General features: G+C 41.4%; 3 protein-coding genes across 4 annotated transcripts; all 3 read left to right on the top strand.

Annotated features, from left to right (window-relative positions):
- Positions 1-860: 860 nt before the first annotated feature.
- On the top strand, positions 861-12,045 carry LOC121185431 (histone-lysine N-methyltransferase SETDB1-B-like). 2 transcript variants are annotated; one of them, XM_041043511.1, is made up of 25 exons: positions 861-959; positions 2,624-2,827; positions 3,432-3,598; positions 3,702-3,745; positions 4,182-4,308; positions 4,414-4,584; positions 4,757-4,958; positions 5,329-5,402; positions 5,532-5,722; positions 5,889-6,018; positions 6,193-6,481; positions 7,187-7,300; positions 7,460-7,763; positions 7,894-8,155; positions 8,378-8,468; positions 8,561-8,677; positions 8,847-9,016; positions 9,115-9,339; positions 9,488-9,658; positions 9,949-10,079; positions 10,265-10,284; positions 10,386-10,504; positions 10,620-10,876; positions 10,986-11,074; positions 11,811-12,045. In XM_041043511.1, exons 1-25 carry the CDS (start codon positions 943-945, stop codon positions 11,926-11,928), a joined length of 3,804 nt encoding a protein of 1,267 aa, XP_040899445.1. In that variant the 5' UTR covers positions 861-942; the 3' UTR covers positions 11,929-12,045. The 2 variants fall into 2 exon arrangements, with proteins under 2 accessions (XP_040899445.1, XP_040899443.1); XM_041043509.1 differs by having other exon boundaries at positions 10,383-10,504.
- A 647-nt stretch (positions 12,046-12,692) lies between these two features.
- Positions 12,693-19,953, top strand: LOC121185924 (meiotic recombination protein REC8 homolog). Its single transcript, XM_041044448.1, is given in 17 exon segments — positions 12,693-12,748; positions 13,958-14,026; positions 14,115-14,257; positions 14,335-14,410; positions 14,488-14,608; positions 14,738-14,819; positions 15,944-16,011; positions 16,131-16,209; positions 16,340-16,463; positions 16,547-16,724; positions 17,382-17,604; positions 18,170-18,345; positions 18,470-18,512; positions 18,713-18,797; positions 18,873-18,962; positions 19,087-19,196; positions 19,580-19,953. Coding segments are annotated over 17 exon segments (1,827 nt in total). The 3' UTR covers positions 19,684-19,953.
- A 430-nt stretch (positions 19,954-20,383) lies between these two features.
- Positions 20,384-25,172, top strand: LOC121185925 (dual specificity protein kinase CLK2-like). Its single transcript, XM_041044449.1, has 11 exons — positions 20,384-20,915; positions 21,614-21,704; positions 21,795-21,861; positions 21,952-22,068; positions 22,158-22,324; positions 23,079-23,173; positions 23,779-23,908; positions 24,001-24,083; positions 24,170-24,249; positions 24,343-24,433; positions 24,532-25,172. The coding sequence occupies exons 1-11, from the start codon at positions 20,850-20,852 to the stop codon at positions 24,682-24,684; spliced, it is 1,140 nt and encodes a 379-aa protein (XP_040900383.1). The 5' UTR covers positions 20,384-20,849; the 3' UTR covers positions 24,685-25,172.
- The last annotated feature ends 1,166 nt before the right edge of the window (positions 25,173-26,338 follow it).

Below are 26,338 nucleotides of genomic sequence, written 5' to 3'. Positions count from 1 at the left end.
TTATTAAGCCACTGAAATAACCCTTTAGCTTGTGGCATGTGTCAGTTATTCATCAGTAGTGGGTCTTGGAGGCAGAATAAGTAGTGTTAAGAAAGTATCTCTCAGTGAATTGTAATTAAAACTAGTAATTAGACAGGAACAATGCAAAAAGTGGCAAAGCGACTCAAAATAAGCCACAGAACGGTCTAAAACACAATTTTCTGATCACAGTCTTGAAAAAGTGACCAAAGTCTATTAAAGCCAGTAACTTTAACAGTTTTTTTTAAAATACCAAGATGTTTGACAATTTAAAAAAAAATTTTTCGCTGTCTTTTTATTTTCTCTAGCGTTAAAATGTGATTTCATAGCCTGCACTGAACTATCTGTCTCACTTTAACTCACTTATGAGATTTTGATAGTCCATGTAAAATACAGTGAACTCTTATTATAGTAAATCCAACACTGGAAACAGTTTGATAACACATTTTGTGAGTTCCTGGAGTTAAGAACCTCATCAGAATATATATCATGTATTGAAAAGGAACAGCTGGTCACCTAATGTCCCCACAGTTAATTTTAATCAAACCTCAAATGCAGTATTGTAGAGCTTGATTGACTTAACATGCTAAAACACATACCCATAATATTAGTTACTGATATAAAATGTCTTGTAAGTTTATTTCAGTATTCTGTTAATTTATTCCAGTTTATTTTAGTTTGACTGTTGGTTGAATCATAATTTGAGCGCCTCTGTCCTTAATGTGCACAGCATCATGTGGCTCAGTTGCACTTTTTTCTATAAACCTGGATAACCCGAGTGGGCGGGGCTGCCGTTTTTCACAAAACCTCACAGCTCCACACAACACCGCCCAATTCGGATACCCCGGGCTGCAAAGCATGCGCCCCCTATTGTAGCTAACCGGCAGCATTAGCTAGCTATCCTTATATTTGCGAGAAGATAGGATGGAAAGCCGTGAGGGGTGAGTAATGAGTGCTGTCGCTAAATGAAGCTCTAAATGTGCCGTTTGATGTGTCTTTGAGAAAAACTCCAGAGGACACAGCGTTGTTTGTTTTCCAGACACCTGCATCAGTTCGTCAGCAGATGAGGCATTCTCCATGCTAATGCTACGCTAACATGCTAGCCTGCTCTCACTTGTATCGAACCTCTGTCATCTTTTATCTCCCCCGTTTGTCCAGAATCTGCCTCATGAAAGTGCCAGTAAAGCTTTGGTGGGTTAGGTTAGCAGTTACTCTGTTAACCGTGAAGGTATTAGAATAACTTAAAGGGAGTTTGGCTTTCAGGTTGTCCCTTGTTTTGCTAACAAGCAGCACAATTCTCCTATCCATAATCTGGCAGCTGCATTACAGTTATTTATACAGGCTAGTTGTTGCATATCAGGTAGATCGTGATTCATTTGTCAGCCCTATTAAAGCTGCAAGGTCTCAGCCGGCAGCCCAACTTCACGCCAGATCATCTCACAAGTTTGCATCGCACGCACTGATGCTTTAAATGTAGTGATCCGGTGCCTCCACCATAGAGGCACCGGATCACACAAGCAAGGCAGAATCAGTAACACTGAAAACCTGGGCTGTTGGCTACCATTGATTAGAGATGATCTAATGTTTGCTTGGAGATGATGCTGATATGACAGATAGCAGTAGTTTATGGGTTTTGCAAATCCCATGAAGAGGTCAGTCTTGTCTGCAGCTTTGCAGCTTGGGTTGAGGGATTGGAATCATTATCATGATATTCATGAGGATATTTTCCTACACAGATATATACTTAGGTGCCACTTTATTAGGTACACCTAACTTAAACCAATACAGTGTAATAAAACAGTCTTCCAGAGATTCCTGCCTTCATGAAAGTTATAATACTCAGTTTCTGTTGAAACTGTTTCACAGAGGCATCGACTCAACTTCATGGTCATTTTGTAGTTTGTGGTGCTGTTGAACTGTATTGCATTATACAGAGAGGTGTATCTGTTGTTTGTCTGACCATCATTGATATAAAGGGTGTGGACTTTACTGAGGGGAGGATTTTTTATTGCAGCACTGTTGTATTAGATTGCATTAGTTTTAACTAGATGTACCTAATAAACTGACAACTGAGTGTAGATCACAACATGGCAAATGTATTCAGGACCCATACAGTATGAAATAATCAGTGATGTGTAAAGCAATGAATTGTGTTTCAGTGTTGTGGATCCAATGAGAACAAACTCTTTAAAGCTTTACATTTTGATTTTCTCTCAGTAATTTGGATAACATACATTTTCAAAGCCATAACACGATAAAATAATATAATTTCAGCATGATTCAGATAAATGGCAATGAACTGTTTTACTGAACTGTAGCCCAGTCATAGTGACAGATTTTTTTCTATTTAAATGATTGGGTGAAGTAAAAATGAGGACTGCGGACCAAAATGTTTTCAGTAGGCAAAAGGCAAAAGTCCTGTGTGTTTGTCTGCTTATACATCCTGTATGTGTCCAACACTCAGTCCCCAAATATATTTCATTTAACACAACAGGAAATCAAGAAAAAACAAGTGATGTTTTATCATTTTTAACCAGCAAATGTTTTATACTTCTTCCTTTCCTGTCAAAACTTATCTGTGGATATTTAAAATGTTTCTCATCAGGATGGAGGTGGACGACTGGGACTCCAGTCTGGAGGAAGAACTGGGCATTTCTCTGGATGAGCTGAGGAAGTGGATTGAAGATGCCGTGGAGAAGAGTGAGATTGTGCAGAAGAAAAAGGCTCAGCTGACAGAGCTCAAAGAATGGGTGGAGAAGAAAGAGGAGGAGGAGGCGATGACTGAGATGCTTCTCAAAGATGCTAACCAGTAAGTAGGAATTAACCTGTTGTTGTTCATTAAGTAGAGTGTATTTTTAGTCCTTAATTAGTATTTATATATGTCTCCAATCCAACTATATGTCCACAACTTAATTTATTTATACCTTTATATATCATATTGGTTTGTAGCATGGTAACTATATGGTTAATCGTGCCACATGTTTGTAAATATTTTACATACAATACAAATAATTTTACTTGTTGAGGTAGTATGACGCAAAAAGAGAGTCTGTTATGTGAAGATACACCTGGAAACACTTACCAAACACATGCATGCTGTCTAAAATCAACACATACAGAACCACTTTTGACAACTTGCAGATGCTTTGACAGCACTTTGAATGTGATTTGGAGAAGTCTACAGGATAAATGATGGAGTCGTGAATTGTTATGTAGAAGCCAGATGTTGAATCAGGCGAAGCGTAACATGACAGGGATGGAGAAAATAAGTGTTAATTGCAGTACTGCACATGATTACCAGACCAGGATCAATATCAGGGCCTAGACAGATCCACTAGACCAGATTGGTGCATCCCTGGTTGTACAGTGAGTGTTTGTGTCTCACAGGCTGACACTTCCCCACTCTTCCTCAGGTCTGTATTGGAGTGTGAGAAGCTGGTAAAAGCAACCTACCATAAGAATGGCCTCGTTTACCGAGAGAGCAGCTCAGAGGATGAGGGGGGCGGAGGGGGGGTGTTGTCCTCTGAGGTCATTGAAATAGACGACGACGACGATGATGACGTCATTGCTGTCGGCTGTTGTAAGTCACGTATTTTTCATATGAGAACAGTTATCATTCACTGGTGCTGTGAAAAGAAGAAGTCGGGTGATTAATTTCTCGTCTGTTCCTCACAATGTTCCAGTGGTTCCTCCAAAGAAGACTGTGACCCCTGGCAAAGATCCAGTGGTGAGAACAATAGAAGGCTTTGTTATACTCATCTGTATTTCCACTTTATTCCTAAACTTTTTCTTTCCTGTTATCTGATATAACAGACAAAAATGTAGATTGTCTGCCATAAATGATGCAGTCTCTTGGCCAAGCAAAACAAGTTCTACCAATGAATGAATGAGTCATATATCAGACTTTTGTTGAAACTTGACTTGTGATGCAATGATGTGAAGATATTATATGACTCAAGAAAATAATATTGTATCCCGACATTAACCTTTAAACCGAACCGTACAGTTTTTAATCATGGACAGGGTGACAAAAAAGAGCAACAAAAGTTGCTCCAGGCTTTACTTGGAAAATGGATGTTGTGGGATCTGCATTGCACATCTGTGAAGGTGAAACACTGCTCACTGCAGATGATGATGCATGTCTCGTTCATTTATTTTGCTAGTTAAAAGAAGCCTCTGCAGCTCTACAGAAAACCTCTCAGCAGGTGCAGAAGTTGGTCCAAATGGTCCAGAAGCCTTCACCAGGTGTTCCTTTGCTCCGGTCTCCAGGGCAGCCCTCATCCCAGTCAGGTGAACACACACACACACACACTCCTTAGGATAATTAGATCCATCATACCTGTGTGAAAGCATTATATATCTATTTAAAGTGTGTGTGGCTTGTCTACCCTCCAGGTCTTCCGGGTTCTGTGCCAGCGGTGTTTGTATCACAGGTTCCATCTCAGTCCATGACGCAACCGAACCCGAACATGCCAGAGGATGAGCTCAGAGTCGGGATGAGCATTCTGGGAAAGAAACGCACCAAGACCTGGCACAGAGGCACCCTCGTTGCTATCAATCCTGTTGGTGTGTGACCAGAACATTAATCCCTTCTTGTAGGCTCTTTGGGATGGCTTTAAAGTGTTAATGTTCAGATGCAGCTTGACTGTTTTTATTATTATTAACTGTGTGTAGTTTATGCTCAAATTTTCCTGATCTGCTCTGTCACTGAAACTCCTCATCCTCTGTCCATGTCCAGGAAACGGGATATTCAAGTATAAAGTGAAGTTTGATAAAGGAAAGAGCCTGCTGTCTGGAAATCATGTGGCTTTCGACTATAACCCCACCCTGGAGAGCCTGTATGTTGGAGCCCGTGTAGTTGCCAAGTACAAGGACGGCAACCTGGTGTGGCTCTATGCTGGAATAGTAGCAGAGATGCCCAATAACAAGAACCGCATGAGGTGGGTGGACAAACTCAGGGTGCTGGTTGCATTTGCTTATTGGCTGAAGTTGACCAGTGATGTGTATTTCAGGCCAAAATCACTATTTGAGAGTAAACAAAAATCCAATATAGTTACAATATATAAGTTGTCATTCATTTTTTTTAACAAATGCATAACATGAACACTTTAATTCCTTAAATTTTGTTGTTAAAAGAATAGTGTCTACACTTAAAACTAAAAACACCTGTCAGTGCTCAGCAGTGAACAAACAAACTATGTAACTAAGTATACTGTATTTGTAATACTGATATATCTCTGACAAGCTAATTGGCCAGGCTCTGGTTGATTCCTTTGTTGTCTCTTGTCTTTATCTTGTTGTCTCTTTTAGGTTTCTGATATTCTTTGATGATGGCTACGCTTCATATGTGACACTACCTGAGCTCTTTCCTGTTTGCCGACCATGTAAGCGCTCAGTTCTCTGTCTTCTGTAAAATTTATCAGCTGAATTTGGCCTTAACTTTGAAGAATTTTAAATGAAAAATGTTCCAATTTGTGCTAAATAAAAGAATGAGCTCATTCTTGTTTTCACAGTAAAACGTACTTGGGAAGACATAGAGGATGCATCGTGCCGAGACTTCATCGAGGAATACATCACCGCCTATCCCAGCAGGCCTATGGTGCTCCTAAAGGTCGGCCAGATAATCAAGACAGAGTGGGAGGGAACCTGGTGGAAGAGCAAGGTGGAGGAGGTGGATGGCAGCTTGGTCAAGATCCTCTTTTTGGTATGTTTGCATCAGAATTTGAGAGAGGGGCACACTTTGACCTAGTTAGACAGCTGTACCAAAAAATGTGTTGACTCCCAGCATCCACATCAATTTTTAAATAAGTGTGCTGAATAATAGGTTACAGCAGTTGACAGAGAGTAAACTTCTTGTGTTGTTTGATCAGGATGATAAGAGGAGTGAGTGGATCTATAGAGGCTCCACCAGGTTGGAGCCAATGTTCAACCTGAAGATGACCACAGCCAACACTCAGGAGAAGAAGCTGGCTGGCCAGCAGAGGACACGACCTAACATGGGTAACACTCACATTTTACTATTGCACCATTTTTTTTAATCATTAGTTAATTTCTGCCAAAAAGCCGATTTCAGCCTCTATGATTTGGTGTTGTTAAAGGCAAAAATATGAAAAATAAGCTTTTTAGAGGCCTTCTGTTTTAATTTTCACTTCATTGCTTACTGTCCATTTATAGGAGCACTGAGGAGTAAAGGCCCAGTGGTTCAGTACACCAGTGACGGACACGTTGGAGCCTCTCCTGTCAAAACACCACAGGCCACACTGGGTCAGCTTTCACAGACACCACAACCTCCACAGCCTCCACAGCCTCCACAGCCTCCACAGCCTCCACAGCCTCAACAGCCTCAACAGACCCAACAGACCCAACAGACCCAACAGACCCAACAGACCCAACAAACCCAACAGACCCAACAGACCCAACAGACTTTTCTGTCTGCACATCCTGCACAGCCTCCACGTGTCGAGTAAGTGATGCTCACTGAAAATCTGAGACTACTATTGCCACTTTGTTTGAAGGTGTATACTATACAAAATATTACCTACAGCTTCATCCTCGGTTTTATGGAATATCTAAACAGTTCGCTTTGCAAGAACTGGGAGAGAATTATTTCATTCTAAAGCTTCACTGGCACAGCTGCTGCATTTTCCATTTCTAATAGATTGTCAGGTATTGATCACATTTTTCTTGCTGTCTACTATGTTGAAAGAAAGTGGAAATTCATCTGACTTCATTAGTTTTCATTGAACACCTACTCAAAGTGGCATTTTGGCCACAACACTACACTGACATATAATCACCTTATAAAGTTGTGGCAAACTTGCTAGCAACATTAGCATTAATTTGAAGTCATGTTCCTGTGACTCGATGAATCTAAGCACAATATTTACTGTCTCTATTAGTTCCACCAAATCCTGACCTGATTTAAATGTTACGAAATTAAAAGCCATGAACTTATGCAGAGAGGCTCTGTTGAGCTGAGGGGAAAGCTATGGTAAAGTGATAAGTCTCTGTGGGCTTAAGCAACAACTTTCTTATTGCATATTACTTTGATGCTCTCTTAATGAAAAGGTATTGATTGGCGCTGCTGTAAACATAGCGATTTGATGGAAAGTAAGTGGAGACATCTGATATTGATTGAGCGTCTGTTTCTCTCCTCGCTGTCTCCAAGCAATAAACATCAGATGGCGAAGAAGAGCACTTCTCCGTTTGTCCCGGGGGTGGGAGGCACACATGCCTCCAAACTCTTGCAGTCTCTTTCGTCCATTGCCAGCACCGTGCCTGGGTGAGTTTGCCTTATTGTATGACCTAACACCCTGCTGCTTATGACATGGACAAAAAAATAAGATCACACTTTAGAAGGTGCTCTCATCCTAGACATTTGATGTTTTGTCTTTCTCACTCTGTGTCTTTCTCTCTTTGTCTTTTGTTTGTCAATCCATAGTGGAAGAATGTTGAATGCCCCAAACACTTCTATGCCCGCTTTCGCACAGTCGAATCAGAGACAGCTGCCAAATCTGGCTCCGACCCCATCTCCTATAACCCACCCGTTGGCTACCATCCCACATCAGCCCGCCTATCGTGCCCCGACAGACCGCATCTTCTACATGGCTCACACGTGTCAGCCCGCCTGTCTGAATCGTGTCCGACCTGCAGAACCAGACATGCACAGAGGAAAGAACCCCCTCCTCACACCGTTACTGTACGATTTCAGACGCATGACTGGACGACGCAAAGTCAACCGCAAGGTAAACTTGAACAGCAACATGACTGTGGACGCTAACGTATATATATTTAATGCTTTTTAAAAAATGTTCCCATAACATTCTTGCACTAAAAACTAAATTGTACAACTCTTTTCTTGTGTCCACATCTCAGATGTCCTTCCATGTGATTTACAAGGCTCCATGTGGACTTTGTCTGCGTAACATGGCAGAGATCCAGCACTACCTCTTCCAGACGCGCTGTGACTTTATATTCTTAGAGATGTTCTGTCTAGATCCCTACGTACTCGTGGACCGGCCGTTCCAGCCACAGAGGCCATTCTATTACATTCCAGACATCACTGGTGGAAAGGAGGACATCCCACTTTCCTGTGTCAATGAGATTGATTCCACTCCACCTCCTAAAGTAGACTACAGTAAGGATAACACTGAAATGATGATAAAGGAGAGATTAATTTGGGCTTGTGCCAGCATTTGACTACATGATAATTAAACCTTTTAGTACAATAAATAATTAAAAAATAAAAATAAATAAAAAAACTGCCTCCCCATGCAGCTGCCAATTACTACCTTCCTGTTTTCAAAAATCACAGTGGATTTAATGAGAAGCTTTTTTTTTTCTGTCTCCTCTCTTCAAGGTAAAGAGCGTATTCCTGAAGATGGAGTATTCATCAACACCAGTGCAGACTTCCTGGTTGGGTGTGAATGCACAGACGGCTGTCGAGACAAGTTAGTGAAGCTGCTCATCCACACCTCAGCCTTTTTCAGATTTCTTCCCCAGATAAAATTCCCTTGATAATGTCTTTCTGTCTTAATTATAGGTCCAAATGTTCTTGCCACCAGCTGACCCTTCAGGCTACAGGTTGTACACCGGGGGGACAGATCAACCCAAACGCCGGATATCTGCACAAACGATTAGAGGAGTGCCTGCCCACAGGGTCAGGCATTTGCACACACATACTTAACCAAAGCATTTACCATTCATGGTGCTCTTTACTGAAACTCACTCTCACCCCAATAGCCTCATAATAAGATAATTACTGTTGAATGTAACAACTAATTTGATTGTCTTGTCTCAAGAGGCCATCATCTCTTCTTCTCTTTCAGGATCTACGAGTGTAATAAGCGGTGCAAATGTAATGCGATGATGTGCACCAACCGGCTTGTTCAGCATGGTCTGCAGGTGCGTCTCCAGCTCTTCAAGACCCAGAACAAAGGCTGGGGCATCCGCTGTCTGGACGATGTGGCCAAGGGCTCTTTTGTCTGCATCTATGCTGGTAAGGAAAGGGAACAGAGAAGGAGTGGTTTTGCACAGGGACACAGCAGATTGCAAAGTGGCTTATTCCTCGCTCTCTTTTTTCTTCCACTTAACCAGGTAAAATCTTGACAGACGACTTTGCAGACAAAGAGGGTCTAGAAATGGGTGACGAGTATTTTGCTAACCTGGATCATATAGAGAGTGTGGAAAACTTCAAGGAGGGCTATGAGAGCGAGGCTCACTGTTCGGACAGCGAGGGAAGCGGAGTGGACGTCTCCAGGATAAAAATCCAACCATCTGCTCTAGTATCATCTAACCCTGTGGGGCGACCGCCCAAGAAGGGTGAGTCCAAATCCAAAGATGACAGATCAAGGCGATCTCTTGTAGACCCAGGCAGATTAACAGTGGTATTTGTTTTCTTGACCCCAGCTGACATTTTATCTTCGTCACTCTCCACATGACTTTTTATGTGTTTGTGTTTTTGTCACAGGCCAAAGTCCGAGCTCATCCGACGACAGCAATGACGACGATGACAAAGACTCAAAGAGCGAAGATGAAAGCGACAGTTCAGACGACACGTTTGTAAAGGACAACTACTACAGCTCCAGTTCTGTGTGGAGGAGTTACACCACCCGCGGTCAGGTCAAGGGCAACAAAGAAGGTGAGCCAGTTGCTCTAATTGTATCTCAGAGGGGAACACTGTGCGTGTTCAGTTTTCGTGCGCTCACTTTTTAGCTTTAGTTTTAGAGTTGAATATCATACCTTGATGTTGCAGTGTGTTTCTCTCAGACATACATTTTCCAATTGCATGGAGTATGTTTAAGCTTTTGTCCCTCCGCTTCCTTTAAACAGCGACCGTGCTTCCTCTGCTTTCATTTTCTATGTCCAAAAATGCATTTGGAAGATATCTCTTTTGTCTTCTCACACTCACCTCTCTCCTTCCTGCCCCAGGGAGTCAAGACAGTAAAGATGGATTGAGTGCGTTGGCCAGGGTAACCGATGATGAGAAGCCGCCCTCTATGCCAGAGGAGACGGGGAAAAGCAAAGTGGCTTCCTGGCTAACGAGCCAGGGGCTAAAGAGGGTGAGTAAAATGAAGATAAAGGAAGAATAATGTTTCATGGAACTGAGCTCTGTGTTCACAGACTTTTTAAAATAATTACAGTCTCACACAGAAATAAAAATGTAATCCTTATTTTAAGAGACTTTGTACTGCACTTTGTCTGCAATGGTGATGGATAACCCTTCTTTTTCTGTTTTCCATCACAGGACTCCGGAGACAGCAAGAGGTGTGTTGGACATTGTATTTTATTTTACAATAATTCTGCAACTCGGTGTTCAACAATATCAGCTGTAGTTCCACTGTAAGATTATTTTGTGTTTCTAGCAGTCAAGTGAAGTCAGAAACAGGGAAGAAGCAGGATGTGATGACGCTCTCTGACAGCGATGATGTTCAGACCATCAGCTCTGGATCTGAAGACAACAAGGAGAGAGAAAAAGTCACCCCAGGTAAAAAGAAGACAAGGGTCAAATGTGAAAATACACGAATTTACACTACACTGATAATGACCACATGGATTTCATTCTTTTCCTTTTTGCTTATGTTGCTGCTGTTCTGTCTCAGGTGTGACTAAGAAGCAGGTAGCCGTTAAATCTACTCGTGGCATTGCCCTGAAGACCAGCCATGGTCTTATGGTAAAAACGGGTGGACATGTAGGTGGGGGAGGGCCAGGGGGTCAGGCAGGAAAAACAGGACAGCAGGGACAGACTGGAGGAGGCGGGGACAATGCTCCCAAAAACACCCGCCAGTTCTTTGACGGTGAAGAGTCGTGCTACATCATTGATGCCAAGTTGGAAGGAAACCTTGGGCGTTATCTCAACGTAAGGATCTATTGCAGTATAACCATTTGAACCATTTGATGCAGCTTAAATTACTGTCTCACATATTTTTCTCACATTCTGTCATCTCTGTCTCTTCTTTGTATTACAGCACAGCTGTAGTCCTAACCTTTTTGTCCAGAATGTGTTTGTGGACACACATGATTTGCGATTCCCCTGGGTGGCGTTCTTTGCCAGCAAGTGAGTTTTGAAACTAATTTTAAGTTTGTCACAGGGCTTTTGATGTCATCTTATAGGTTGTCAATCTCAGCTGCCAGGCTTTACTGGGGATTTAGACCATAAAAATAAATAATGCTGCAGGCTGCATTTGTGAGTGTGTGTTGTTTCAGGTTGCTGGGAAAAATTGACAAATGATCCTGAAAGGCAGATTTAAGTTATAGATCCGTGAGTTTGAAGGATTATCAGATGCCAAAACAGCGACAGCACAGCGACTTTTATGACTGTCTCTGGAAACTTATAATGAAGCAAACATTTTATCTTCCATCATGACAGTCGCCAGTTAAACTGGAGAACATTGACAATCAATTAATCCTGCAGTTTTTGTGTGTGTGTGTGTTTGTGTGTGATGCTGTTGTCTGTATGTTACCTTAGGGTGGCACTACTGTGTCATGTTAAGGGCTTGGATTTTGTTTTATAGGAATGGTAAATTCTCCACTGTTTAAGTGTAAAACGGTGTTTGTATTGATATAAACAGTCCCCATCTGTAGAGACGTCATGTAAATGGACAGGATTTATATAAATTTATGTATTTGTACCTTGTGCGGTAACATTTTTGTGCAGTAGCATATCCAACTATCAGCCTCTCCAGGGGGAAGGCAGATACAAATGTACTAATCAATGCACTCTATTGGTTCACTGTCTGTGTAGTGTTAAGCTCCTTTCCTGCACTGACTTGCCTGCTTGCATCCCTGTGTAGGCGGATCCGGGCCGGCACAGAGCTGACCTGGGACTACAACTACGAGGTGGGCAGTGTGGAGGGTAAAGTGCTGCTCTGCTGCTGCGGATCTACCGAGTGCAGAGGTAGGCTGCTGTGATTTAAGGCCAACGTGGATCTCACTCCATCTGCTGCATCTGTAGGAAACTTAGAAGAGCCCCTTCAATACTGTAATCGTTTTTTTTTTTTTAAGTTGAAAAACCTTAAAAAATTTTATTACAGCTGTTTTGTTTTTTTTTTGTCTTTATTTTATATGAACGTGTCCAGATTTATCTCATTTTATCCATGACATGTTTATTTACCCCTGAATAAAATGTAGTTTTCTTCAATGAACCAATGCTGCTGCTCTTTTGTGAAACAACACAGGACATAATAAAGGTCAGTGATACAATTTCAAATTCACAGTGAAATAACAAATATATGCGGATGTTACTTTCACAAATGCATCACTGAATTGTAAACCATTTTCACCACAATGTTAATAATGTATGTGTTATGCATTATTATCATTTTGTGTTGTAATAACTGCTTTATGCGACTAAAACGGGAGAAGATAATGAGGTGTCTTACAGTTTGAGAGTGTTAGGTTGTCTTTATTTCCTCTCATTGTTTGGATTACATAACTTATATAACTCGATTTTTATATTCTCTTATATTAAATTTACTACCGGTATACATTACATTTATTCGCGTAACTTATGGGACATGGAGTTTTTTTTCAGTAGCTCTTTCCTGAACCGACCAATCAGCTCGTCCCGATCAAAATTAAATAAACCAACAAACACCGATCTGCCGCTGCACAGTGGAAACTAAACCGCCCTAGCGAAGACTAAAATCCATAATTTATCTGCTTTTCTACTCAAAATGTTTTACTACCCCGCGGTGTTAAAGCATCATACTGGATGTTTTTCTACAATCTGGTAAGTAAAACTTTTATATGACTATTTTAAATCGATTTGTAGTTTAGCTACTGTGATAGTACCCACTGTTGTAAGCTAGCAGGGATGTGGATTTTTTTTTTTCTTTTTTTTTGGTCACTTGGTTGTTACTACAGGCCATTATTTAAGGAAAACTTTCTCAAATTGGTTTGTTCCTTCAGAGTTAAGAGGGTGAATTTTATGTCCTTTAATCTCAGGGGACAGGCCAAGTTTAAATTCACTCTAAAATAAGTGGCTAAACACCTTAGTAATTAATAGGTAGCGCATGTTAACAGAGAACTGTAATGCTTCTGTTGACCTGTTATGCTAGTTTTAAAGTCTACACATACAGACGCTTTCAATCAGAATGTTTTTTTTTTTTTTTCTTATTTGTGAATCTTTAATATTGTAATATTGCTCCGCAGTTAAACCCAGCTTCTCCATCTTACTTTGGGTGCACACACACAGACATATGTATGAAAGAGAGAAGAAAAAAAAATCCCGCACTGCAGGTGCATCAGTGGCAAAGATAAACAAAATGTGGCAGCATAAACCCTGGAGCCAAAACAAGCAGTCTAAGACTTTGAAGTCCTGTTAGAGAAAAGACAACAGCTTTGAAGATAAGGTGAAGGTCAGAGTTTACATTATGGTAAAAGATTAAAAAAACAGATGCACACAGATTTGTAAGCGCGAAAGTAACTGAAATGAAGACATTTTTAATATGGTGGTTATTTAAATCAACTTCTAAAGAAGATTTTCTGACATGTTTTGCTGTAGAAAATTTTCTACTATTTGGCAAGAACATAAGAGAATTGTCTCTATAATGTGGGGAAAAATTTTAGTAATTATGTATTAATGTGCAGAATGAGAGAGCACAGCTCCATCATCATGAAATGAATCAGTGTTCAACAACATAAACACAGTAACTACAAAAATCAATTTTAGCACTGTGTTTGGTGCAGCCTGTTTGTAAGCCAGGGTCAGGAAATTGCTTACATCAATTACATAGCTGTAACTATTCATAATGGGATCATTTAATGTTAAAGATGCATGCTGTGTGTCTCAGACAGCGAATGCCCTCAGAGCTGTATAGCTTGTAGAGACAGCAGAGGTTTGTGGCTGGGGTCAGATTACTTTTACCACTTTAGCTTTTGTGTCCTGATGAATAAATTGATGAAACAAGATCAAATCCATGTCCTTTTCCCACATCAGGCTGGTTGCTACCAAAGGTATCAGAGTTCCTCGCCGGGATTTCCTAAAAGTGAACGTCAAAAGCACGTGGTAAGAATTTATTTTAGTTACTTTCACATTTTATAATTGGCTGAGCTGATGAGTCATTCAGTTACTATAAAATGTATGTCCTGTACAGTGATGACATTATGAACTATGTGCTGGAGCGGGTCCCGCCACCTCAGCCTGGTCTGCCACGACCTCGCTTCTCCCTCTACCTGTCCTCGCAGCTGCAGTATGGCGTCATTGTTGTCTACCACCGCCAGTGTGCTATACTTCTGGGTAAGAAATAATTACCAGGCTGGAGGAAAGAGATGTAGAGTTTACTGGTTCTTGACTTTGACCTTGCTTCCTTCTAGAGGAACTTCACACCATCGTGGGCCAGCTGGTGAAACAGAGGACATCCCAGAAAATTGATCTGGATGACCAGGGCAGGTGAGCAGAGGTGCTCAACATTTTACAAAGTCATTACAAACAGAAAGTAAGTCCTGTTCCTTGTTGCTGTCTTCCAGACAACCTCTGGTCTTCCCAGATGCTCTGTCTCTCCTGGAGGAGACAGAGGGAGCTCTGGACCCCTTGTTCGGAGTGATGTACATGGAGCATCCCATACCCAGTCCCAGTACATTGATACAGGTACCAAATACCAAACTAAGGACAGAAAATAAACATTTAGCATACATTTGTAGGTGGAAGTAAAGCTGTGAATCATCCAAATTATTGTACCGATTAATAATAAATGACTCTGCTTGTTCTGTCTCTCAGATGGGTGAGGAGTATCTGAGAGAAGCCTCCCCTGAGCATCCTGAACTGACCACCCCAACTGCTTCCGTTGAACTAGAAAGTGGTAGGATGACTTGATGTGCTGTAATGACATGGAAATAACGATGTCTTCAGGGCACTGGGTAATTTCAGCAGTAAAAAATAGAATGTACTGTAGAAGCAAAAATAACAAAGACAGCTCTTGAAATGAGAAATGAACTGCCAGGTAAATTAGTACATGTAATGAAATGCTTCTCAGAAGGGGGAAATTAAATTGAACAAATGAATAAAACCTCTTAACCACAACAATTCCTTAGAAATAATAGAGTCATTTTGGTTTATTTTTTGCTAACTTTATATTCATATCTTTGTTTATCACTTTTAAACTCTCTCTTTTTGTCTGCACAACCTCAGCTAAAAGTCTTAATTTATTATTTTGTAAATTTAACAAAGTATAGAGCTCAGAGGAACTCAAAACATACAAGAAAAAATGTACAAGAAATGTTCAGATGTTCATTTATCAATAAATACTGAGTATTCAGCAGATCTGTACAATAACTCCAGCTGGTATGTTATTAACTATAATTGACCCTTGGTCAATTTAGGGTGAAATACCACATACAGATTTACAAATTTCACAAAAAATAATGCAAAACTTAAGGTCTACAAAGCTTTTTCCACTTTTGTCAGTAGACAGCTATTACAGCTATTTAAAATACTACCTTGAAGCATCTACATTACAGTACAAGAGAATACTCAAGGCCTGTCCTAATTATGTGATTATCAGCTTGAGTTAAATGTCAGCTATGCAGCTTTATAGAAAGACATACAAAGCCTGTCTGGAGATTTGATGTGTGTATGCTGGGTTGTGTGCAGTGATATGCAAAGAAATGCCAACAGGTCACAGGAATAGATAGAGCTCAGATTGTGCAAATCCAGGAAATACAGAGCAGAGAGATACCGCAGCAGGTCAGGGCAGAGCAGACTGCTGTCAACAACATCCTCCTAATTGGCCAACGCTGATGCTGCTGTGTCAGGAAGTGTTGTGCAGCCGTGCTTTACTCGGCAGAGGAGAGCACTTTAATTGCAGCTTGATTAGTTGTATCCTCTTCCTGCTGCCTTCATTGGACTTTGTAGCTGTGAAATCTTGAGTGGCTTTTTATTAATGTCATCCATTCTGTTTTTTTTTTTTTTTTTTTTTTTGCCCAGGCATAACCGCATCTCCAGAAACCATCACTCTGAGAGAGGCGGAGCCTGTTGCTATACCGTCTCCAGAGGTACAGCGATCAAAAGAAGCACACGTGAAGGCACATACACATATTTTTGGAGAACATTTCCTAGTGATCTTCACTTCACATCCATCATTCTCTCTTCTCTTTCCTCTTTTTAATTCTAGTTTGAGGGTGTGGAGCTTGTCGATGAGCATCCAGACACTATCGACCACCTCCTGGATCAAATGGATGACTTTCCTGAAGGTGTGTGGGGAAACTAAGAGCTCCTTTCTCCCATGAGACCAGGCTAACAATAAGGAGTTTTGAAATGAAAAGAAAGAAGGAAAGATCCTTTCACGGTTGTGCTCTTTCTTCCTTTAATCTTTTCAAACAGGAGATATGGAGCCAGGAAGAGAAGATGTGGCCCCAGGAGAACAAGAGAGGGAGATGGAAAGGGAAAGAAGAGAGAGAGACCTGGAGAGGGAGAGAGCAAGGGAGCTCACAGCATCCACTACTGAGTAAATTATCTGGACACATTCATATGGGAACACCAGCACAAACACACACAGATCCAGTGACTGTGTTTCTGCCTCTGCGTCAGATTACAGCCCACCACTCTCTCCAGTGAAGATGCCATGTTGTTGCCTCAGGAGGAGCCTGCTCTATCAATGGAGAAACCAGGACCACCCCCAGACCAGCTCACCCCCGTCTCTGCGCTCGTCCTCCCCTCTCCACCGTCTGCAGCAGGCGAACGTGAAATACCAAGCCTAGAGTTAGAGGTGCCCACTTCTGTGGTTTTTGTTCAAGAGACAGAATATGGTACCACTCTCTTTTATAATGGTTTCACAAGCTGTAAGTAACGTCATCAATGGTTACTGGATTATTTATAAGTACTTTATAGGTCAGAAAGAAGCCATTAATAAGTACAACTTTGTCAGAGTGAGAGGGGTCCCTTTGACTGGTGGTGATCCTGCTCCGGTGTGACACTTAATTTGTCTTTTAAATCAGATGTCAGGAGTTTCTGACTTTCTATTAACCCATTACGTCTGCAGTTCAGTTAGATCTAGACCGATGAATTGGCCATGCTAGAAGAGGATAAACAGATAAAGGGCTCTGATAGCGGATAGGAGTTTAAAGCACAGACCTTAAACTGTGACCTCCCCGGTTTGAGTCTGGCTGTGAACCTTGGTTGCATGTTCCCCCCTCACTTTCTGTCATCTCTTTATACTGACAGAAATATAATAAAAGCATTAAAAACTTCTTTAGTTCTTCTTTAGTCTTTAAAAACCTGTTCCTACCAGTGCCTTGTATCTGAAATACTGCATTGCAAAGTAGTTTTTTTTTGTCATTATTAAAACATTAGTTTCAACTTAAAAATCCCATAATAAAATGTGTATTATTGTAAAGTGGTACTAGGACACATTTAACAGGTGCAGGACAAATAAAAATTTATCTCCCATGCCCAGGATGTGCCACGTCCAAATGTAAGGAGGAGGAGGAGGCAGCTGATCTTCTTTGACCCGGAGACGCAGATCTCCCAGGAGGTGCTGCAACAGCAGATCAGGAACACTCTGATTGAGACCAGACCTCCACTCCTCCCACCGCCTCCATCTCACAGGAGTCTCTCTGCTGCTGAGCTCCTCAACAACCCCTGCACCTGTCAGTAACACATGTAAAAATACTGTAATACAGGTTTACAGTGTAAAACTATACTACTACTGTAACCATTGAACTACACAGCACATATTTATTTGTATTTATGTATTTTTAAAAATTGACCCTTTAAGCATGAAAGCCTCTCTGAGATCAGCTTGATTAGTGACTGGGCAAAGAGAAGCAGCAATAACAATGAGTTGTAGATAAACAACACAGGCAGATAACACAGAAAATGTGAAACATTAAGCATTACAACTGATTTCATATCATGCGTCAGTGCACTTTGGTCCACTTTGATGACCAGCACAAGACAGTCTGACGTGTCATTCTCACTTACAACTACAGGTAGTATCCGCAGTGTAATCTAGTTCCCATTTAAACACATAAATGAGAACATTTTAAGTTATGCAATATATTCAGCTGACGGTGATGTCTCCAAAGTGTGATTTATTGATATAAGGTGTAACATCTAACACAGTAAACACATCTGCAGCTACTGCTATTTTAAAGGACTTGACTTAAGTAACCTTTTCAAAAATAAACCACAAAGCTATTTTTTCCCCTGCAGTCTTGCCTGAAGAGGTGCAGTTTCTATGGAGACAGGCTGCGAACATCACACCGATCTCCGGGTCGGACCTGCAAGTCGGGGCGAGAGGGCCAGAGTCCACCGACTCTGAAAAGGAAAGAGAGCGTGAGATGGTCGAGGCGGCCGAAAGAGAAGAGGAGAGACTCAGCCCCAAAGAGGTGTGGAAGAGTGTTTGTGTGTGTGTGTGGCAGTGGTATGGATGTCTGTGAAGTGTTTTTGCGTGTGGAGAAAATGGGAAATGTCACAAGATGAATAACTGTGTGTGTCTGTGTGTGAATACAGGTCCAAAGAGATTTGGCAGAATCAGAGATGTTTGATATTTCAGGTAAAAAAAAAACAAAACATGAAACTGACAATTTTGGGATTTAAACTAGTGGCTAAGGTCGTTTGTGTGTTCACAAGGGTGAGGCAAAGGTCAGAGGTTGGGGTTAGGCACGTATAGCTTATGGTTAAAGGTTACAACAGGCATCCAAGGAATGAATATATGCCAATGCAGTGTCCTCAAACGTGTGTGTATTCGTCCAGGCATGGATACACTGATGCTGGAGGGCTCTGACCAAAGGGAGGTGTCTCGAGAAATCTCGCCCATGTACCCATCAGAGAGAGAAGGGTAGGTGACAAGGAAAGATACTGTATGTGAAGTGTAGGAGTGCAATCATGCTCACTTCCACGTGTGTGTTGGCAGGTCCACTGTCTCCAGGTCTGTTACTACACTGCAGGACATCCCAGAGGCAGCGGACAGGTTTCTTGAGGAAGCAGCAGGAGAGCTTCCTGGGTAATGACGGTGAACACAAAACAGTTACTGAGCAGTAGAAACTCAGACCCGGGAGGTCTGTTTTTCCCAGTCTTTTGTTTAGATAAGAACATGATTATGTGCTTGTGTGTTGGTGTGTGTCCAGGTTGTTGCCGGAGTTGCCTGAGAATGAATTTGCACCTGTGCTTTTTCACTCTCTTCTGCCGCCAGAGGTCGACCGCAGAACTGTCAGCACCTTTTTTCACAGGCTCCTGGGTAAGGGACCAGTTTCACTTACTGTCGAATCGTCTCATTATTCATGTTGAAGTTGTGTTTCTGGTGTGTTCAGTGAGTGAAGAGATCTCACTCTCAGTTTTAAAAAAAGTCAGGTCTTTGAAAATACCAAATGGTGTCACTAGTGGAAGCTCTAGTAATAACGTGGTAGGAGCTGAGTAATCCATCTGTATAACTGCAACCATTAACACACCAGGGGTTCATGTACAGTAGTTCACAGAAAAAACATCCAGTAAAAGTTTCAGAATTGCTTCATGGTGCGCCATCATCCTCATTTTTATTATTTTGATCTTTGAGTTCAGTTAGTTTTCATCATTTTTAAGATAATAATTAATTTAAACTTGATGTGTGTGTCTCATGTGTAGAGAGAGCATCGGCCAGGATGGTTCGGGTGGAACAAGATGAGCCTTATGGCGACATCCTGATATTGTCTGGACACGACAGCGAAGACGGCCATCTGACTATGTGACGAATCAGCGGTTGTTCAGGTTCCCACAGGCCTCCTGTTCTGACATTTTCTGTGCTCAAAATTCTGGATTCAGGCAATTTAATACACACGAAATAGTCTTAAAAGTTTAATGTTTTGTAAGTGATCAATTGTTGATGGTGTATCTTGTTGACATGTTTGAAATTGAAGTATTTAAAACATTTTACCTGCTGTTTTTATGTAATTACGCATGGTTTTGCATCATTGTTCCCTGTTGCTAATGGTGGTGAATTACCTATATCAACTTTGTGACCGCCCAGATGACTATTTTAAACTATGTTTTTATTGTTATATTATTTATATTTCAAGCTCATCTCATGTTATTCTGCATAGAAAAAAAACACGTCCCTGTTCCCTTTGAACATGAACTACAAAATAAAAGCTTTATATGAGCCCTCGGTTATTTCTGTAAAGAAAACCTTCAGTGTGTATTGAAAGGCATGTGCAGCATGCAGAGCAGGACAGGTGTGGCAAAACATATTGCAGGGGTTAAGGAGGTGCAAGGAGGAGAGTAAGTAAGTTGAGTGAAACTGGATCCCCACTCCTCCTCCTCCTCCTTGCCCTCCTTCTCTCCCCTCCGTCGCTCCCCCGACCACATCTTGATTCTCCTCTGAAGACTTTCTCAGGGGGTTGTGACCAAAGTTTATTATTAGCATCTGTCTCAGCCCTCGCTCTCTGTCTGCCTGTCGCCCTCCACCTCCTCCTCGTCCTGTCTTATCGTCTCATTTCTGTCCGTCACTTTCTGTTTTTGTCTTGTACTTCAGCTGTCTTGTTCACTTTTTCCAGTGTTTGATTTTCACTTTTCTTTGTTCCTCTTAAAGGTTTTTTTTTTCTTCTGTCAGTTTTGTGGCTAGACTGTGTAGTTGTGTCTCTCCTTCGCTTCTGGTTTCTGTTGACAACACTGGAGGCTATTTTTTACTTTGTCACAACTCCACCATGTCCTTTAGTTTCTTTGTTTTTTTTTCTGTGCCATTGCTTTAATATTGTATTGTCCCGTCCTCTTGTCTTTCCTTAGTTCCTCGTAGTCTAGTTTTTCTGCTGCTGCTGCTTCACCTGCCTCGCTCCTTCATTTTTCTACAACCTCTCTCCATCCTCTTCTCCTCCACTCAAACTTGTGCTTTCTCTGAGTTGCTCTTCAATTCTGCATAATGGGAAAGACAGAGCTGTATTCTCTCTATAAGGGTTTTCTGGACTGTGTTTGCCTCTGCCTCTCTGTGAGTATCTCCATTTCATTTTCTGAGCATGCATTCGGTGTGATTTCTCTCTACAAATAACTCTGTCACCTCTGCATCGTGGTTGACTTTTGACCTGAACTTCTGCACTATGTGGTGGCACGACATTATTTAATTTTGTGTCTTCAAGCTGCACAGTCCCCAATGCAGACAGCGTGTGTTTATATGTGTCAGTGCTTGCTTTTGTGCACGGTCAATTTCGTGTCCTGCAGTAAGTGTCTCCTCAGCACATGCTGGGCTTCTGATATTAATAACAGTCTCAGAATGTGGATGGAAATAGAGCCTCAGCTCCTCCAAAGAGGCCAGAAGTCATTTGACATTTCTTTTTAGCCTCCTTTAAAACAAGCTCAGGTCTTTAGGATCAGCCTTAATGCATAAGCTCACGCTCTTGAGGATTTTTTAAAAATCATGGCTGCATTAAGACAGTCTGCAGTTCTGAAGTAATGCATGAAAGTAAGAGCCTATCAAAGCACATTGACACAGTCACTGTGTGTGCATTTTTCTCTAACTTTGAATACACTGGTCTAAGTCAGGTGTAAATCCAGCTGGTGACCTTTGCCCTTGTGCTCAGCCTGTTTTTAGTTGGACAGCGGTGACAGTGACAGAAACAGGTTGATCTCTGTCCTGATTCTGCTTCTTTTACTCCACCTGTCATACGTTTTGGTTGACTCTGCTTTCAGCGGAGCAGCGATGAGGCTGCAGGCGACAACGAGAGGGACACTGAGAACGGTCACCTGATCTACAAAAATGGGGACATCCTCAAAGACAGATGTAGGTATTAGCTCAGTTCGAGAAGAGTTGGCAGCCAAAATAAGAATTCTCCAGATTCAATATCCTGTTTCACCTCAATCTGTCTTACAGATGAGATAGTTGACACTTTAGGTGAGGGGACTTTTGGGAAGGTGGTACACTGTTTGGACCATAACAGGTAATTTGTTTAATCTTAAAATTAAAGTTGGACCAATATTAAACATGTATAGTGTGTACTTGTTTTTAAACACAGTACTTTAAAATGCAGAGGAGGAAGTCAAATTGCTCTGAAGATCATTAAGAACCAGGAGAAATACAGGGAAGCAGCCAAACTGGAAATCAATGTGCTGGAGAAGATCAGTGAAGAAGATCCACACAACAAGCAGTGAGTGGTTTGTGATTCTGATCGTCTTTGAGATGATGTTTCTATTTTCTGTCTCATGCATTTCATGTCCGTATGTCTTCTCCCATCAGGCACTGCGTGCAGATGCTGGACTGGTTTAACTACTACGGCCATGTGTGCATCTCTTTTGAGTTGCTGTCTCTCAGCACCTTTGATTTCTTGAAAGCAAACAACTTCATGCCTTATCCCATTAACCAGATCCGACACATGGCCCACCAGATCTGCCACGCTGTCAGCTGTGAGTCCAACATATGCATCACAACAACCAAGCAGTACCACTGCGCTTTTTTTCCTCTTGTACCTCTGGATCAATGTCAGTGATGACAGTAAGCAGATTATTCACGGCCTTCCCACTGCAGCAAACAGGCCAGGTAGATATTTAGAGGGTGACTGTTTCCTGAAGATGATTCAAATGTTCCTGACTTACATTCCCATACCAGATTAAAGTGAAAGACAAACACAACTAGGGTTGCAACTTGCGATCATTTTTGCTTGCTTGTCCAAAACCAAAACTATCATGTTACCTGTCATCCAGCATATTTATTTATCTTGACTGAACTATAACCAGGTACTGTTTAGTCTTTATAAAGAAAAGATGATAAGAGGTGTTCATGTAATTTTAACAACATCTTGGTGGGTAGCAAGTTAACCACCTAACTCTTGAACAAGGCAGTCATGTTAAGTTTTATGTTCATTTCCACTACAACACGAGATGTGCAGTCATTATTTTGGTGCAGTATTAAAGCTAAAAAACACAATGCACACTCAGGGATTTCATTCTGTTTAATTAAACCAAGGTTTCATCAGATAAAATCATCAGGGTTTCTGATATATATGGAATTTTCCACTAATGTTGAATTTTCCCCATATATCTGTCATGATGTCTGACATTTTAACCAACTGAAAATTTGTCCAGAGGAGGGCGTTGGCTCACTCCTAATAAATTTAAATCTACTTTCTCTCCTCTCCCCCTCCCTCTGTCTCCACTGCAGTTCTCCATGACAACAAGCTGACTCACACCGACCTGAAGCCTGAGAACATCCTCTTTGTCAACTCAGACTACTCCCTCATATACAACGCTGAGAAGGTTAGAAACGGCTGCAGGCATGAAGGCTGGGACCTTCAGGGCTGAAAAGAAAAAGAAACTCCGGATGTTAAATAAGCAGGGATTAATGCAGGGGGAGTGGGGAGATTGCTTCGTAGTTGCCCATTTGAATGCAAATTTGTCTCAGCTAAACCTGTGAACCACCCACATGTTCCCATTATAGGCACACATATTTTCCCAAGCAGACTGTGGATTGTGTTTGTTGACCTCAGTGTGACAGTGTTTGGTTTTCTTCAAGGACAGTTCTATTTTAATTTGATTTGTGGTGTTATTTTTTGTAGTTTTGGACATCATTGCAATGAATAACATTATACTAACAAGTTATGAAACTAAAGTGCTATGGATCTGGCTAAATTTGTTTACACGTGATTGTCTGCATGTTTCTAACCCTGTCCAACTTCATTGTAGCTACTTAGCTGTGATCTGGCTAATGGCTGAGATCTCAGCCATTACATAGTTGGGTACAGTGCCTTTATGACTGATAGAAAAGATGGCCATGCCCACCACAATAACAAATAAACTGTAATTATCCTTTCAATGAGGTAAAATTTGGAGTCTTGTCAGCGTCTCCGTCTGTCTTCCTTCAGAAGTGCAATGAGAGGAGAATAAACGACACCACAGTGCGGCTTGTTGACTTTGGCAGTGCCACCTTTGACCACGAGCACCACTCTGCCGTCATCTCTACGCGTCACTACCGAGCTCCAGAGGTGATTCTGGGTAAGAGACGTTCATTTAGACGGGTGAGTAACCAGGAGCTGCGAGTCCTGTTTGGTTGGTTGTAAAGGTTTGGTCCGTCCTCCCTCCCACAGAGCTGGGTTGGAGTCACCCTTGTGATGTCTGGAGCATTGGGTGCATCCTGTTTGAATACTACAAAGGCTTCACACTGTTCCAGGTGACATGTGTATCTGTGCTTGTAGAGTCACAGCATGTTGAGAGTAGGATGAACTTGATCTTGTTGACATCTGTTCTCACTTACAGACACATGACAATAAGGAGCATCTTGCTATGATGGAGAGAATACAGGGGCCAATTCCTCAGAGAATGATCCAAAGGAGCAGGTAACACACACACACACACACACACACACGCACTCACACACTCACGCTTACACTGTTCTTTTTATCTTACGACATTTTATTTTCTCGTTTAAGGAAGCAGAAATATTTCCACCGTGGCCGTCTAGACTGGAGCGAGTCCTCCAAGGCCGGACGCTACGTGAAAGCCAAGTGCAAACCATTAAGGGTGAGGTGATTTGGGTTTAATCTTTTACACATCTGCTAAGGACATTAACTTCCTTAAACAACACACCTCTCTCTTAATCCATGTTTTTTTTTTTTCAGAAGCACTTGTTGTCACATGGGACACAACACCACCAGCTTTTTGATCTCCTGGAGAGGATGCTGGAGTACGAGCCCTCAAAACGCATTTCTCTTTCCTCTGCTCTGCACCACCCCTTCTTCCTGCCCCTCATTCATCCAGAAAGGAGCTGGTGAAACAGCTGTGATATGAGCAGATGACCATGAATAGCCACTCGACCCTTGTGAGGACCACACCGCTGTGTTTGCAAGTTTTAGCTCCCATTTTACAAATCGTGTAATTTACACGACATTTCAATGTGGTTATCACTCTATGAGCAAAACAGAAACTGTAAAGCAGTTAAGTTCAGACTGATGGGAAAAGTGCTCTGAGTTTCATTATAGCAATAATGTAAACAGTTACATTACATACGTAATTCGTAGTAAAATGGGCTACAACATGTAAAACCGTTGGGTATTGTGTTGTAAAGACCGATCCTCACACGTAAGTAAATCAAGCCTGCTTCAAAATCCTAAAAAAAATCTGTAAAATACATGTTTATATTGTATCTCTAAAATTTAGAGGATATAGATAGAAAAGCTTTGAAAGTATCAGTTTTTGTTCTCAGTCACTTTATTAACACTAATTTGTGTTTTTTTTTGTAATACATTTTGTATGGAAGGAGTTCTTTAGTCGTTTAATAAATTCAGTTCTTCTGTTCTCGTGTTGAGATTGTGGCCTCTCAGCTCATCACCCAGCGTACGGTCCGTCCCTGCACGGCACACACACTCCTCATGTAACTGCCATTGACTTGCAAGCCCTCCTCTGGCATCTTGATTGAGTGCAGCACAGCAGAAAGCATGGTCACAAGGCTGAGGGAGTGTGTGCGCTCGCCAACTTTCCTCTTCAGCCTTGGCAGATCTGAAAGAGACTTAGTGTCAGCGTACGTGTGCCTGACTGAATGAGACCTTATACTTCTGAACTGCAAGTGTGTGTGTGTGTTTGTGTGGGTTTGTATGAGTGTGTATATGATCTTCTTTCTTGGCAATGCTAAAAGTAATTCCAGGCTGTTAATGAGTGTGAATGATGCTAAAATTAAAACAAAGAGTATGTGTTTTGTGTGCGTGGAGACTTGTTGAAGGAAAGTAAATCAGCTTCTCTCTGTTTGTGCAAGGACTCAAGACCATTTACTTGTTTCTAGGTTCAGAACTTTGTTTTGTTACCAAAAATCTGACTGTTGTAGATGCTTTTCCCTCTGCTATTTCAACAAGTTTAATCTCTCATATATACTATATATAAGATAAGATGATACATACTTGTGAAGTCCACTGTATACAGTATATACCTTAAAAGCATCTTTGAAATTGCCTTTATCAACAACAATGACTGAAAAACATGTTTAAAATGTTGGGATTTAACATGTTACGCTTTGTTCTGCTTGAGAAAAAGAAAAAAACTTTCAAGCAAGAACTCTGGGGTTGAAGCAGTCACCTCACCTCCAAACAAAAGACAAGGCCATCACTTAAAAGCGGTTGAACAGGTGGTTTAACATTTATTTAATATGGTTTAACAGACCAAGAGACCCCATGGCAGCACATACTACCGGATCAGAATCACAGGATGTTATAAAATGAAATGTGAGAGTGAACTCTAAAACGGTGCCTGTTCACTTGAATAATAATTGCTCACCCAGCACTGCAGGTGCTGCGGTACCTCTGTTGGCCAATGGCAATAAGGCTGAGTGGAGGTGCTGTATCCAGCTCTCTAAATATATCCATGGTGTGATATAATATGACCAGGAATTACAAAATTAAAAAAAAAAGATCATGAACATAACGTTTTTTAAGTAAT

The sequence above is a fragment of the Toxotes jaculatrix genome, chromosome 8 (genome assembly GCF_017976425.1).
Source record: "Toxotes jaculatrix isolate fToxJac2 chromosome 8, fToxJac2.pri, whole genome shotgun sequence".
NCBI lineage: Eukaryota > Metazoa > Chordata > Actinopteri > Toxotidae > Toxotes > Toxotes jaculatrix.
Note: the sequence above shows the minus strand (reverse complement) of the source record. Positions and strands in the feature narration are given on the sequence as shown.